Source organism: Heloderma suspectum, chromosome 3, assembly GCF_057233095.1.
Source record: "Heloderma suspectum isolate Gila_16-S chromosome 3, 16-S_ref, whole genome shotgun sequence".
In the NCBI taxonomy this organism is placed as follows: domain Eukaryota; kingdom Metazoa; phylum Chordata; class Lepidosauria; order Squamata; family Helodermatidae; genus Heloderma; species Heloderma suspectum.
In genome coordinates, this window is record NC_139460.1 from 235,868,902 (window position 1) to 235,883,921 (window position 15,020).

Sequence of the window (15,020 nt, forward strand, 5' to 3'; positions counted from 1 at the left end):
TAATAATGTATTGTATTTTGTAGATGTGACTAGTTCCATGTGTGTGTGTTGTGAGATAACTGTGAGTAATGGAATATATTCTTGGAATTGAAGGAAGGTTGCTACAAGTGGGTCGGTAAGGTACTGGAAGCAGTGTGCTGCTTAGTTTAGCAGGGATATGTTTGTCTAGGTGTTACTGGTGGCAATGGCAGGCCTCATTACATTGAGAACAATGGAAATAGTGGTATGATCAGGTCTGAAATGAAGGATGAGGTCATTGACTTCATGGGAGTTATAAAAGACCAGGGCTTGATTTGTTTGGGAGAGAGATCCTGGGAGAACGAGAAACCCACCATACGTGCTTAGGTTGGCTTTACCCACCATGCCTTCCATTTAGGTAAATATGAAACTTTGATATTGTTAGAGAGGAACATAGGTTTTACTATGTTAACAGTATGGTTGCTGTTGTGGTCATTTTACTTTTAGTGATTTACTTTAGTGAAATACTTTTCTGTATTTAGGGATGTTTGTAATATGCTGCATCTTAGCTAAAGCTCGTTATTCTCTTAGGCTGTTTGAGCAATAAATATATGTTCTTTGATACCATATTTGTGTTGTCTGGCTTGAGAGAGGTTTCAGGGACCACCCACCCATACATTAATTCTTGAAGCCGTAAGCACTTGGTAAAGATGTGCAAATCTATCACTCAGTGGGGTCTGTCCTTAAAGCCACCATATTCTCTCTTGATCTGGTGAATCTCAGATACACCCATTCAAGTTTGGGAAACAAGCTAGTCAGATGGAGCGAGAAGAAGTTACTCGTCTCACCATATTAAGGTATGCCCTTTGTCAATCACTAAACAATTTGGACGCATGTTTGTTGCTACTAGTACCTATTACAAAGGAATTGTACCCTATTCTATACTTCAGTGGAATTTCTGAAATCAGTAGTCAATAAAAGATTACTTCTTTTAGAGACAGCATATGCTACTTATTAACTTTCTTTAGAAGCTTGTAAAAGGATTTCATGCGTTGGGCCTGTTTGCACATCACAACAGCCCTCCATGCCTTGATTTACCTGCAGGGGCTGTCACACTGTGCCAGGCGCCCATGGTGACTTCTGTGCCCATTTTTGCATGGCACCCACAGGTGCATGCCTTGTCATGTCATGCGAACCCAGGTGGCAGGGGTTGTTTGAGGGTTACACAACTCTGAAATAAGAGAACCAACGAGTTATTTGAGGGTTGTCTAACCCTCAAACAATCCCTGCCTCCTGGGTTCGCATGACATGACAGGCAACAGCAAGCTGGGCACCATGCAAAAATGGCATCTGCAGACACTTAGCACAACTTGACAGCTCCCATGGGTAAATTAAGCCACGGTGGGCTGTCCGTGCGAACCAGGTCATTGCCTTGCAGTACAGACATTTATAGTAGCCAGAGGCTTTTCTTGCAGCCCTTCAAGTATAGAATATCATATAAGATAAAAGAGGTTCAGCTATTGGGCAGTATAGAAATGAAAATAAATAAATTAATAACTAAAACAATTGGACAGTTTCAGTGAAGCAATTTTAACTGCCCATTAAGTCAAACCCCACAGAACCTGATACACAGATTTTGACATGCAGCAGCAAGCTGAATGGATATTGCAGTGTGCAAGACTATCTACTCACACACAGGCTGAACAGAGTCTGCAATAAGAGCTTTTACAGCACCAAATTCTGTACTGAGATGGGGAAACTTTTTTCTGTTGAGGGCCACCTTCCCTTTGGGATAAACTGTTGGGGGCCACATACTGCTGGCAGATGGTGGCAGGGACAAAAATAGGACACTTTTTCTCTCTTTCTGCCAATGCCTTCTCCCACACTTTCTTTCTGCCATCCCATTCTCTCTCTCTCTCTCTCTCTCTCTGTCCCTCCCTTTCCTCTATCTTCCTATTCCTGACACCCTTTTCTCTTTCTTTCTTTCTTTCTTTCTTTCTTTCTTTCTTTCTTTCTTTCTTTCTCTTTCTTTCCCTCCCTCCCTCCCTCCCTCCCTCTCTTTTCCTCACCCTCACTCCCTACCCAGAAGGCTGCCTGGGGAGAGGCAGAGTGCTCTTGCTGGAGGTCAGGATTGGTCACTTGCAGGTGGCCTCTACCCCACCTCCCAATTTCATTGCTCTATCCATTTCACCTTCCCCCACCTCAAGGGGAGGGAGGTTCCCTCCTTGCCAGAGGTCTGAACTGATTGCTTGAAGATTGATTGATTGCATTTATATGCCGCCTTTTTTCCTCCTGAAGGAACCCAAGGCGGATTACATTATTTTATTTTTATTTATTAAATTTATTAATCGCCCATCTGGCTGGCCACCCATTATCCTCCTCCTCTCCATTTTAGCTTCACAACAACCCTGTGAGGTAGGTTGGGCCGAGAGTCTGTGACTGGCCCAAAGTCACCCAGTGAGCTTCCATGGCTGAGCGGGGACTAGAACCTGGATCTCCCAGTCCAACACTCTAGCCACTACACCATACTGGCTCTCATGAAGAGAGCTTCCCTCACTCTCTTTCCCTCACTATGTTTCAGCTCCCCCCGCACCCTTTTCCATCCTAACTTTCTAGAGGCAGGGAGGAGCAGGTGAGCCCCCAGCAGAGTTGTAATCCTCCAAACCACTGACTGAATGGTACCCTGCATACACTAAAGGTTATCTTGTGTACACAGCCTGGGATGTTTTGTTCGTTTTTAAACTTTGTACACAGTAATTCTTCACTTAAGCAAAGGTTAAAAGGTGAAGACGATCCTGATGGGCATACTCTGTTTAAGCCAATTAGTCAGCTGGTCATAAAGCATTTCAGAGATCTCAAGCTCCAACTATAACTCAGTTGGATGAAGTATGTCAGAAACAGTTTTGGAAAGAGACTTACTGGACTGTAAAGTGAATGAAAGCTTGGTCCTTGGAGTTATTGGTGGAGGGATGCTTTGAGAAGGTGGTGATGGGGAAACAGAGAAACGTTTTTCACTTCCCATGACATTAATAACTTGGCTTTTTGGTCGTTGTGGCCTCAGTGGACTGATCTGCATTGGGTTGAAAAAAAAGTTAGATGAATTTGGAGCATGCTTACACACACACACACACACACACACACACGATATCTAAGTTGTCCTTGCAGCACCACTGCTGGATAGAAAGGAGAAAAGATTTCTTAGTGAGCTGTTGACCTTGTGATAAATTTGTTCCTAGATGTATAATGTAACATCACAGTGACAAGAAAAAAGTTTTTGTTTCAATGCAGTATTGTTTAAGTAGATGTCCTTGGCTTGTCCTCTCCTGAACACATTTCTCCTAAATATATTTTTTGAAGTTTTTCTTAGTTTTCTATACTAAAATGACACATGGTTATTTCTATCATAGCTACATCCTGAAACTATGATAGAAAGCTATCATCCTGTTATAAACTTAAGAAGAATTAAAAGATAAATCACTATGATTTTTAAATAAGAATTCCTGTTTTCTACTAGAACATATTATTGCATTTAGTGTCAAGTTTTCTCTAAATTGCAAAATATGCTTGATGGAAGTATACAGAACCAATGGAGTCAGGTTACTATCATAAACCATTTATATTTAGGTTTGTTCTTAAAATACTGACCAATATTTTCATGTTGGATGGGTTTTCTTTATTCTTACACCACTGAACTAATTTCCTGTGACAAGTGAACCATAAAACTCCACAAAAGTAACTGGAGAGGGGTAATGATCCATACACAATGGGAATGTTCTTAGTAGATTCTCATGGCTTTCATATCACTGAATATTGGTGCATCTGATCTTGTGTTCTGCCACTGAAAGTCAAGTGAACAGGAAACACTATAAGAATAGATTCCTATGACCTTCAAGAAGTCGTCCATTATTTTCTTAGCTAACCATTTCAGCACATTTCCCTTTCATGTACGTAGGTCTCTAGGCTGGTTTGCCCTGTTTTTAACAAAATATAGGAAACTGTCATGTAATTAGCCCTGTTTCTTGGCACACGTTATACCTTGACCTTTTTCCAATCTAAGGAATATCTTTTACATCACAGTTTTGTAAATGTGCACAAATAAGGTGCAATCAACAAGGAAAAATCAATGGGATTGTTGTCATTCATTGCAAGGGGGCGGTGGATTGCAGCCACAGGCTTACTTACTCTTATGGTACAATGATATCACCAGGTTTCTAAACACAATTAAGTGTATTTAAAATCACACCTACTCAAAATAAGGGACTGATTTGCACCTACTGGGGTTGAACAACAGTAACATCACCTTCCCCTGGAAGAAAAACAAAGGGAAAACTGAAAAAATGTTTTTGCTCACTCCTTTCCTTTGATCAGTTGTAAAGCTGTTGACTCCTACTCTGTCTTCTCTGTCAGGTTAAAAGAAATTGGTGCCAGTGCAGAACAAAATTCAAAGCCACCTGGATAAATCTAATCTTGTATCTAATATTTCCAGGAAAAGCCACAACAGAAAAATCACAGTAATGTCTTGACTAGAAAATATCATCTACATAAATAAGATAAAATAATATATTGATCAATTGTGACAGATTAGAAAATGCACAAGTGCATAGGAGAGAAGCGCACAGCAGGAAATGGCTACTAAAGCATGGGACTAGTACTTGATTTTGAAATACATATATTTGATATTGCTATAGCTTAGGATGAGACACTTGTCAAAGAACAGGCCAGATAGCATCATTGCTAGCAATAGAAGCAATTCATGGAAAGCAGACTTGTGAAAAGATTATTCAAAGCCTCGGACAACACAGAGAGATTCCTTATCTTGGACACATTATAAGTGTGATTTGGGAGTGGATGCTCCTATCTGGACATCTTGAAATGCGAAGTCCTGGGCAGTTTATTTCTGATGCCTCCCACTCCATATCCTGTTTTCCCAAGTCAATATTGTGGCCCCAAACAATTATACTTTGGGGGTAGACTGCAGCTGAAGTTTAAACAAAGTAATTCTAGCTTGGTTCAAATTGAGGCTAATTCAGTGTTTGGTAACCAGTTTGGTACACCCATGGCTTCTGCTGGGGCTGAATTTGACAAGAGAGTTCTCAACACCTTGCCTTTATATATTAGTCAGTTTCAACTTCTGGTTGAATCCTTGCAGGCTCCATACTTGTGCTAGGATTACATAGGTACAGAGGGGAAGTTATGTTGATCTTTACCAGTGATACTGTGAGAGATATACCCATAGTAATCAGATTTTGAGACAGCTTCTCAAAAATTGCAATGGGCTTGCTAGCTGGGGAAAGGTTCCTATTTTCCCAGCAACAGCTTAAATGTTGGGAAATGGTCAGCTCAAAGACACACTGCACAACTATGATGTACGAGATGCCTTCTTGAGATGAGTTAATTGTTTTAATGAGTAATTCTTTAGATCCTTGGGCAACAGTTAATTTCAAACAGGAGCCATATTTTGAATTGAACAAGAGCAAAAGGGCAAGAGACCTTGCTCTGTCACATGTCCTACTCCCCACGTGCGCCAATAAGGGTAAAGGGCACTGTAATTCACTGCTCCCTAGCATGAAAGGCAACAGAGGTTTTGCTGTACCACAGCAGCTTACTCCCATGCACCTTAATTGTAAGTTCATGCACTGAGTGAGCAGCTGAGGTTAAAAATAAGGGGAAGGCTCTGCCATAGCTTCTGTTGCTGTTCACACTGGGGAGGAAGGGGGTGGGATTAAAGAACCCTCTGCTGGTGTCTCAGCTCAGAAGGAATCGGCTGAGGTGTGTGGAGGCCCTTGGGATAAGAGATCAGACTGAAGGCCTGATAGGGGAACCTGGGAGCCAACTGGACTCTCTGGCTGCCACTTGCATATTCCTATATTAGATGCTATTTGGAGTTCACCATATAAATTATGCCCTATTTCTGCTATATCTCTGTTACTGCTGTTTATTATTTATGAAGCACTTTTAATTTGCAAGCTTATTTACAATGTTTATTGTAACATTCTGCAGATAAGGAACCAACGCTGAATAATGGTGACCTGCCCAAAGAGACACAATGGGCCCATTTCAGAGGTGGCACTTGAACCTCTGTGAGAGCCACACGCAAGTAATCATGTGATTAGCATGTATGTATGAACTAACCAGAGACAAAAATAAGTCTGCATGTCCTAACTAGATACCTTCTAAAGGAGAGTAGGCCATGGTTATTTCACCTTTGCCATATTTAAGATAAGTAAATTTAGAAGTATATGCAGTGAGATGTGGTCATCTTTTTTTAATTACTTAAACAGAAATATGCTGAGGACAACAAGTTCTGTCTTGTAGATTTTAAATGTGAATATTTGAACTTGCAAGAGAGTTCAATGGTGATCCACTACCTTATATCTGTACCATTATATCGCTAGTTGACCAATGGCACACTTATGGCCAGTTTCTGCTTGCTTGGAGAGGCCTATATATGTCTCTGTGAACCAAGACCACATTCTCCTGTGATTCAGAGAGCCACAACTTGTTTTGTACCTTATATTTTCTTAATTTATTGTTATATTTGCCTTTTTCTCTTAGGGAAGGAAGATATTGCAACTTAGACTCTTTGAACACATCAGAGTAAAAAAGATTCCATCAGGTTGCAGCAGAGGGGGATGGGAAGCAGAGCCATTCCATCAGTTCTGCTGGAAGACCAGCTTCACTGGACTCCTCCTCTCCCTGAACTGTTTCCATTCCAGCTGATCACTGTAAGAAGTACTATTACACTTTAAGACGTGGTGCTTGGGTTTGTGTTTTTCCTCTTCCCTCCCCATACCCTTTTCCTTTTGTGTCATGTCTTTTAGATTATTAGCCTGTTGGCAGGAACTGTCCTGTTTTATTGATTGTGTGTAAGAGACACTCTGTGAGCCTTCTTGGCTGAAGGGTGGGATGAAAATTCCCTAAATAAATAAATAAAGGCAATACAGCAACTACTTAACAATGCAACTACTTTTGCCAATATAAGCAGGTTTTGGAGGCTGTTGCCTCATGGCAGAGTCCCATGAGGAACCTTTCCTCGTAGATGGTTTTACTACATGCCTTGCTGTCTCACCCACATGGCCAGAAATTAACACTTGCGGAGCACATGTTGATGCAGCAGCGGGGCTCAGGGTGAGTACATCCCCAAGATGAGATTCTATGAAGATCTCTCCTACAAAATGATGGTCATAACTCACCCTGGTGAGTGTACTTTTAATTAAAAGTGTGCCCTACCATTTCTTAGAGAAGCTCAGGGTAGCGCGCATGGGTTGTTATTCCCAGAGAAATGGTGATGGGTCAGTGGTCATCCAGTGAAATTCCTGGTTGAGTCGGGATTTGAATGTAGGCCTCTCTAATCCAAAACTGTCCCCTACACCACACTGGCTCTTCAAGTGGTGGGTGAACCAGCTCTGACTGCGATTGCAATGAAGTCGTTTTCTATTTCAGCATGCAGGCTTTTAACTTATTATATAGTATTCAGGGTCACTCATGTTAATTAATATTTCAGGAAACACTTTATTCAGCTATACAGGGTCTAAGAGACTGCTAATCTAAAACGAAGATATAACTCTCTTTTTTTTAGTCTAATGAAAACAAAGTCAGTGGCTAGTAATTTTGCTTGGCATTAAATCAATAAAACATGCAGCCTGTCATTCTAATGTTTGACAAATACTTGGTACTATCACTGCTCTGAACAGCGCCCTCTGGAATGAATGAGGTATGAACGGGAGGTTATAACAAGGAAGTTTGTCTACTACATAGAAAGAATCTACATAAGGAATCTAAAGAACCATTGCCTCTAATAGTAAATATTACACCATTTAAATAATATTTGTGGAGCAGATCAAAATCATACAAGAACTCTTTAATTAGGAACAATTTTCTCTTTATAAAATTTGCAGTGTCTTTGTTTTTGATCACCCACTTAAATTACTATGGTAATTTACCAAGTGCATAGCTCAAAATGCTGAATACGTGTTTTAAGAACTATGAAATTTCTACAATTAAATACATTTATGACACTTTATGAAAAATACTGATGAACATTAATCATTGAGGGTGGGCCTGCCGGATCGGGTGAAGGGAGAAACTGATCAGTGGGTGGCAAGGGGAGTTGGGCAGTCATGTCTATGCAGAAGCCTATGAATCCTTTCAGCAGCCTTGTTGCAGGGTAAAGCCTTCACAGATAGAAAAGACCCCCTGCTTCAGAGGTTCATCCTGAACATGTAGACGGTGACAAGAACGGCAACCAGGAGAGAAGAGGACTCGGGTGGACAGTAACAATAGAAATCTTTAAACAGTAGCTCTACACATTTTGGAGTAAAAATTCCTTCAGGAGCTTGAGAGAAAAATGCACAGATTTCAGATGCAAGTAACTTGCTTGCACTCTAAGTATGCAGAAAACCTTGCAAAACTTAAGATAGAAAGCTGTCTTGTTCTCTGCACTTGTGAAGAATCACTGCAAGGTGTTCTGCACACCCCAAGAGCAAGCAGGTTTCTTATGTCAAAATCACAGCATTCTCTGCCTGCTGAAGTTTCCAAACACTTTTCAAAGGAAGCCCCACTTAACGCCCATTACAGGAGTCCAAACAGGATGTAACTAAAGCATGTGTCACCATGGCCAGATCAGACATTTCAAGGAACAGGCGCAATTGGTGCGCTGGCCTCCGCTCTGCAAAGGCACTCCTCGCCACAGCCAATCTGGGCATCCAGGTTCAGGGCTAAATCCAGGTACACCCAAACTGTAAACCTGAGTCTTCAAGGGGATTGTAACCCCATCCCGCACAGGTTGAATTCCTCCTTCCTGATCTGCCTTTTGACTAAAATAATTGCATTACACAAGGCTTCTCTGCAGGAGAGGCTGGTGGCTCTGATGTCAGTGGGGCGGTGTATCTGCTCCAAGTTTCAGTCAGAACCAGTCAGAACTCTAAAGGAGCTATCCAAGGTGCTTCCGCCCCATGACCCCACTGACAGTGGAGCCACCAGCCTCCATTACGTCTCTAGTATACATGTCACCATTTTGTATTTGTAATCCTGGTCATGATCCCAATTTTTTTTCTGCCAGCTGTCACTATATTGGGGACCACTTTTGAAGCTCCCCTAAGTTTCATGGCTGGTTTATCAGGCAGTACAGAGAGGCTGTCCCCGGAAAGAGAGAGTTAAGGCTGCAATCCTACATGCACTTACCTGGGAGTAAGCCTGCTGACTTCAGTGGGACTTACTTCTGAGTAGACTTGCATAGGCTTGCACTGTAAGAAGCTTTCCTGCATTTGTAAACCTTACTACATGGCCCTTTGGAACTTTATTCTATATGCTGGGCAGAAAATGGACTGATACTTGTTGAAAAATAACTTACTACAGAGCGCTGTTTATACAGAATAAAAACAATATCTTTTAAAGGTATATGCCGATCAGGGGTGTAGAACCTCTCAGACCAAGGGCCAAAATCCATTTTGGAGAAGCTCTTGGAGGCTGCATGCCAGTGGCGGGCGGGGCAAAGGCAGAAGGGGTACGGCCAACCCTTTTCCAAAACTATCAGCATACTTTAGCTTAAAGCTCTCACTGCCAGTAACTAAGCCTTAGGAGAAGCATTTCAACCTTCCAGAATTGCGGGGGCGGGGAACTGCACAAAAGCCAGGAAACTACTAAATGATTAATGCTGGTAGGAAAGAGGCTGGGGGCTAGGGAGGGGGGCAGGGCCTTCTGGGGAATCCAGGAAAGCTGGAATTGGCCCCTGGCCCTGAGGTCCTGCATTACTGCTCTAGGTGCAGAGAAGTAAAAGAAAAGGAAAGTTAAAAATACCCCCAAATGGCCTAACAAGGATCTCTGAGCTAATGCTGTGCTGAAAAATTTATCTCACTTTTTTTTTTTTTTACCATTCTCATTCAATTTGATAGAAAAGAAACTGCTTTCAAAAATCAATTCAATACTGAAGAAATTTCAGAGAAATTCTCATGGATTGGGTTCTTGGGCTTACCTGACTTAGGAGGCGGCCAAGGAGTGAGCACACGTGTCCTGTCTTTCATTGTACAATCATCTCTCTGGCTGCCTGTAGCCTCCTCAGCCCCCCACACTTCTACTGAGGTCCAGTGGAACGCATCATGACCTAATTCCTCCCTTAGGGCTTTTTCAGATCAGGAAGTGCAGGCAGCCTGGGAGGCTAGCTATGATTAGGTAAACAGCACCAAAAACAGCACCAAAAGAAATTCAACATAAATTATAGACTGTCCTGAGAATGAGGCAGAACAATGGAAGCCCCTTTCGTGGGGGAAGGAAGAAAACTTTCTGGGAATTGGAGGACAGAGCACTAACTCCACCTCATCCCTGGAGCTTGACACAACACTTCTCCCGACCCACACACACACTTGCACTGTGGTGCATGCAAAACAGGGGCCAGCCTGCCAACACAGTTGATGCTGCTGCAGCATGAAAAAACCCCAAATCCTAGGGATGTCAGAGAATTTCGCCACGAATCTCGGGGAGGCCGAATGCCAGAGCATTCGGCCCCCCGAAATCGGTGGCAAAACGGTCTGCCACACCCCCCCCAGGGACGGGACTTACCTTCGGCGAATCTTCCTGGTGGCGGCGGTGGCGGTGGCTGCCGGTCTTCTGACCAGCTGCCGCCGCTGCCATTTCCAAGTTAAAAACAAAACAAAACACGTGATAGGCTACGTAAAGATTTACGTAGCCTATCACGGCTAAATTTTAAAAAACACCATGATAGGCTACGTAAATCTTTACGTAGCCTATCACGGCTGAGTAAAAAACAAAACAAAACGCGGGTACACAAATGGCGGCACCCATGGGCGCCGCCATTTGCGTTTCTTATTTTGGCACGTCTTAGTCTACGTAAACATTTACGTAGACTACGGCGAAAATAAGGGGAACGCAAATAGCGTAGACGCTACGCTATTTGCATTCCCCTTATTTTCGCCGTAGTCTACGTAAATGTTTACGTAGACTAAGATGTGCCAAAATAAGGAATGCAAATGGCGGCGCCAATGGGCGCCGCCATTTGCGTATGCGCATTTTTGTTTTTACTCAGCCGTGATAGGCTACATAAACATTTATGTAGCCTATCACGGCTGACTGCAGGGACGCAAACGGCGGCGGCTACGGCCGCCGCCATTTGTGGACTCAGCCGGCCAGGATTCGGGGGGGGAGGGATGGAGCGCCTCCCCCCCCCAGCCAGAATTTCAGGGGGGAGGGGGGGAGCGCCTCCCCCCGGCCAGAATTTTGGGGGGAGGGACAGAGTGCCTCCCCCCCACCGCGATTCAATTTCGTTAAAAGGTAAGTGACTTTCGTACATCCCTACCAAATCCTTACCAAAAACGAAAGAAGCTGTGTTATGAGCCCTGCAAATGATGAGCCCTACTTGTGAGAAACTGTTGAGAATTTCTCCTTGACCTGGAGAAATTCGGTGAAATTCCCTCCCAAATTTCTCTGCCCACAAAAAAGGTGGAGAATTTTGAGAGGCCATTTGTGCAGAGCTCTACTCTGAGCTTCCAGGGTTGAAGACATAGAGATAAGAAAATACTAGAGTAACTTGGTTCAACCTGAATGCTAAAGACAGGAACTTCTGTCCTTGCTGCTATCTTTTGATTGGGAGAGGCCTCTCATACATACTGCTACCCAATCGCACCTATGTGATTGGGTAGCAGCTATGGGTAGCAGCTATGGGCAATTCTCACTTCTACCCTGTAAGCAAAACAAGGATGGGGTCTAAAAGAACTAGTAATTTGGCGACTTCCGGTTGGAGCCAATGTCGCCTTGCAGTACCCCACCACGGAGTCTCCACGGAAGGCTATCTCAAACAGCGTTTTAAAAGGCTGAAAAACCTTTTAATCTCTTCCCTGAAATGAAAAGGGGAATCAAGGCAGCATCTGGATTAAGTCTTGGTAAATTAGTCACCTCGGCAAAGAGGCAGGGGGGCTGGATTCCAGGACTACCCTCCCAGAGCTTAACTATCGCTAAGAGCTGTTCTGAAACTCCTATTTAAATAGGAGAAATTAGGGCTGACATGCTCCATTTAATTTATGGATTAAGAAATACCAACAACATCTGAGGAACGGTTTAAGAAATATTAACAATATTTGAGTATATCTGAGGACCTGCAAGATCTGTTTGAAGAGAAACATGGCAAGGAGCAAAAAAAGCAAGGAGAAAAAAAGGAAATGCATCTCTGCCCACTCCCCCTGTACCTCCTTTGGCAAAGGCGTCGAGAACTGAAAATATAGGGGAGTTATTTACTCTGATAAAAACTTTGTCTTCGCAATTAGCTGAACAGGCTAAAAGGTTGGATGTAATTCAAAACTCCATCACCACCCTGCAAGGGGCTATGGATTTAATTAACAACTCTTGGCAAAAAATGGAGGCAAAGGTTAACAAGCTGGAAGATAGGATGGCAGCCAACGAAACTGCGTCACAAATTTTGAACAACTCGCTCGTCAGAATTTCTCAACTGGAGGCTTTTAATTGCAGGGCTATTGGCATTAGAAATGTGCCTAGTGATGTAAATTTGTGTGTAGATAAGCTTTTGCATGAGATACTCCCTGTGCCATCTGATTATTTAGTTGATATTGAGCAGGCATTCCGTGTGCCAAATGCCAAAGGGACTGCCTATACGATTATAGTCCAATTTGCAAGAATCTCCAAAAAAAAAATAATTATATCCTGTGTCTGGCAAGAGGGGGTGGAAATATTTTTTGGAAACAAGAGAAAGTTATGTTATTTCTGGATTACATTAAAGAAATTGCTGAGAAAAGAAGACAATTCATCAAAGCGAAAAACCTGGCAAAACAAATGAACTTACAATATTACTTAAAATATCCTGCTATATTGTGCATTGTTTCTGAAGGTCAGATGAAGAAGTTCCCGAATCATGAAATGGTGGAGGCATGGCTAAACGCAAAAATGAGTGAGATCTCTGTTACAGCCCCATGAACTGGAATTCATAAACAGCTTTTGTTAACTCGTTATGTCTAGTCTGAGTGACTCAGATTAGGCCAGAGTTAATTGCTTATATACATATCTGTCTGCTTTCTCTTATTTTCATCTTTTCTTTTTAAGTACTTCTTCTTTAAAATGGATATGACATACTGTACCTAAATATACTGTTTGAGGGTGCATAGAAATACACACACTCATTGATATTACTGATTGCTGTAAGGTTGCTTTTAACCTTTATTATCATGTAACATTATAAAACTTAATAGTGATTTGTTATCATTATTTATTCTTTTTAATTTCTCTCATTATTATTATTATTATTATTATTATTATTATTATTATTCTGGCTATATGATCACTGGAAATGAATTGTAGGCCTGCTTCCTTGTTACAAGACTGATCACATGATAAGATGAATCATGCTGTATTGAACTGCAATTTTATCAATGATATAGGTATAATTTTTAAGTGAATGGAATTTGAAGCCCGTGTGTACTGGAGTTTAAATTTAATCCTTTAAAATAATCTCTCTTTTTCTTTTTTTTTTCTTGCTCTTTCCTGTTATTGTTGTGTCCTCTTAAGAATATTGTATTGTTGGGAAACTGTAGCTACTGATTAGGTTGTTGGTATTGTTTATTTCCCCCTTCATGGATCACTGCCTTGTTGTGGCAAAGGGGCTTGCGTAACTCAGTGAAGCCATAAGCTATGCCGTACAGGGTCACCCAAGACAGACAGGTCATGGCAGAGAGTTCTGACAAAATGTGGTCCACTGGAGAAGGAAATGGCAACCCACTCCAGTATTCCTGCCAAGAAAACCACATGGAACGTATCACAAGGCTAAAAGAGATGACGCCGGAAGATGAGCCCCTCAGGTCAAAAGGTGTCCAATATACTACTGGGGAAGAGCAGAGGGAATTTCCAAGTAGCGCCAGAAAGAGTGAAGTGGCTTTGCCAAAGCCGAAAGGACACTCAGCTGTGGATGTGTCTGGTGGTGAAAAGAAAGTCCGATGCTGTAAAGAACAATATTGTCTAGGAACCTGGAATGTAAGGTCAATGAATCAAGGTAAGCTGGGGGTGGTCAAACATGAGATGGCAAGATTGAACATGGACATCTTGGGAATCAGCGAACTAAAATGGACAAGCATGGGCGAATTTAATTCAGGTGACCATCATATCTACTACTGTGGGCAAGAATCCCTCAGAAGAAATGGAGTAGCACTCATAATCAACAAAAGGGTGGGAAAAGCAGTACTGGAGATTGGGGTACAATCTCAAAAATGATAGAATGATCTCAGTACGAATCTAAGGCAAACCATTCAACATCACAGTAATTCAAGTCTATGCCCCAACCACTGAGGCCGAAGAAGCTGAGGTTGATCGGTTCTATGAAGACCTACAACACCTTCTAGAACTAACACCAAAAAAAGATGTCCTCTTCATCATAGGGGATGGGAACGCTAAAGTAGGAAGTCAAGAAATCACCGGGATAACAGGCAAGCATGGTCTTGGTGTACAAAATGAAGCAGGACAAAGGCTAATAGAGTTTTGCCAAGAGAACACGCTGATCATAGCAAACACTCTTTTCCAACAGCACAAGAAGTGACTCTACACATGGACATCACCAGATGGTCAATATCGAAATCAGATTGATTATGTCCTTTGCAGCCAAAGATGGAGAAGCTCTATACAGTCAGTAAAAACAAGACCTGGAGTTGACTGTGGCTCAGATCATGAGCTTCTTGTTGCAAAATTTCGGCTTAAATTGAAGAACATAGGTAAAACCACTAAACCATTCAGGTATGACCTAAATCATACCCCTTATGAATATACAGTGGAGGGGAGGAATAGATTTAAGGGATTAGACCTGATAGGCAGAGTGCCTGAGGAACTATGGACGGAGGTCCATAACATTGTTCAGGAGGCAGCAACTCAATCCATCCCAAAGAAAAAGAAATGCAAGAAAGCAAAGTGGCTGTCTGATGAGGCTTTGCAAGTAGCTGAGGAAAGAAGGGAAGCGAAAAGCAAGGGAGAAAGGGGAAGATATATCCAACTGAATGCAGAGTTCCAGAGAATAGCAAGGAGAGACAAGAAGGCCTTCTTAAATGAACAATGCAAAG

General features: G+C 42.2%; 1 protein-coding gene across 2 annotated transcripts in view; it reads right to left on the reverse strand.

Annotated features, from left to right (window-relative positions):
• The window catches only part of DOCK1 (dedicator of cytokinesis 1), a 556,714-nt gene that overhangs the window by 13,196 nt on the left and 528,498 nt on the right, over nucleotides 1-15,020 (reverse strand). For both annotated transcript variants that reach the window (XM_084841443.1, XM_084841442.1), the window contains exon 50: nucleotides 2,878-3,028. In XM_084841443.1, the coding sequence (XP_084697569.1) occupies nucleotides 2,878-3,028 (151 nt within the window). The remainder of the gene's footprint in view (nucleotides 1-2,877; nucleotides 3,029-15,020) is intronic.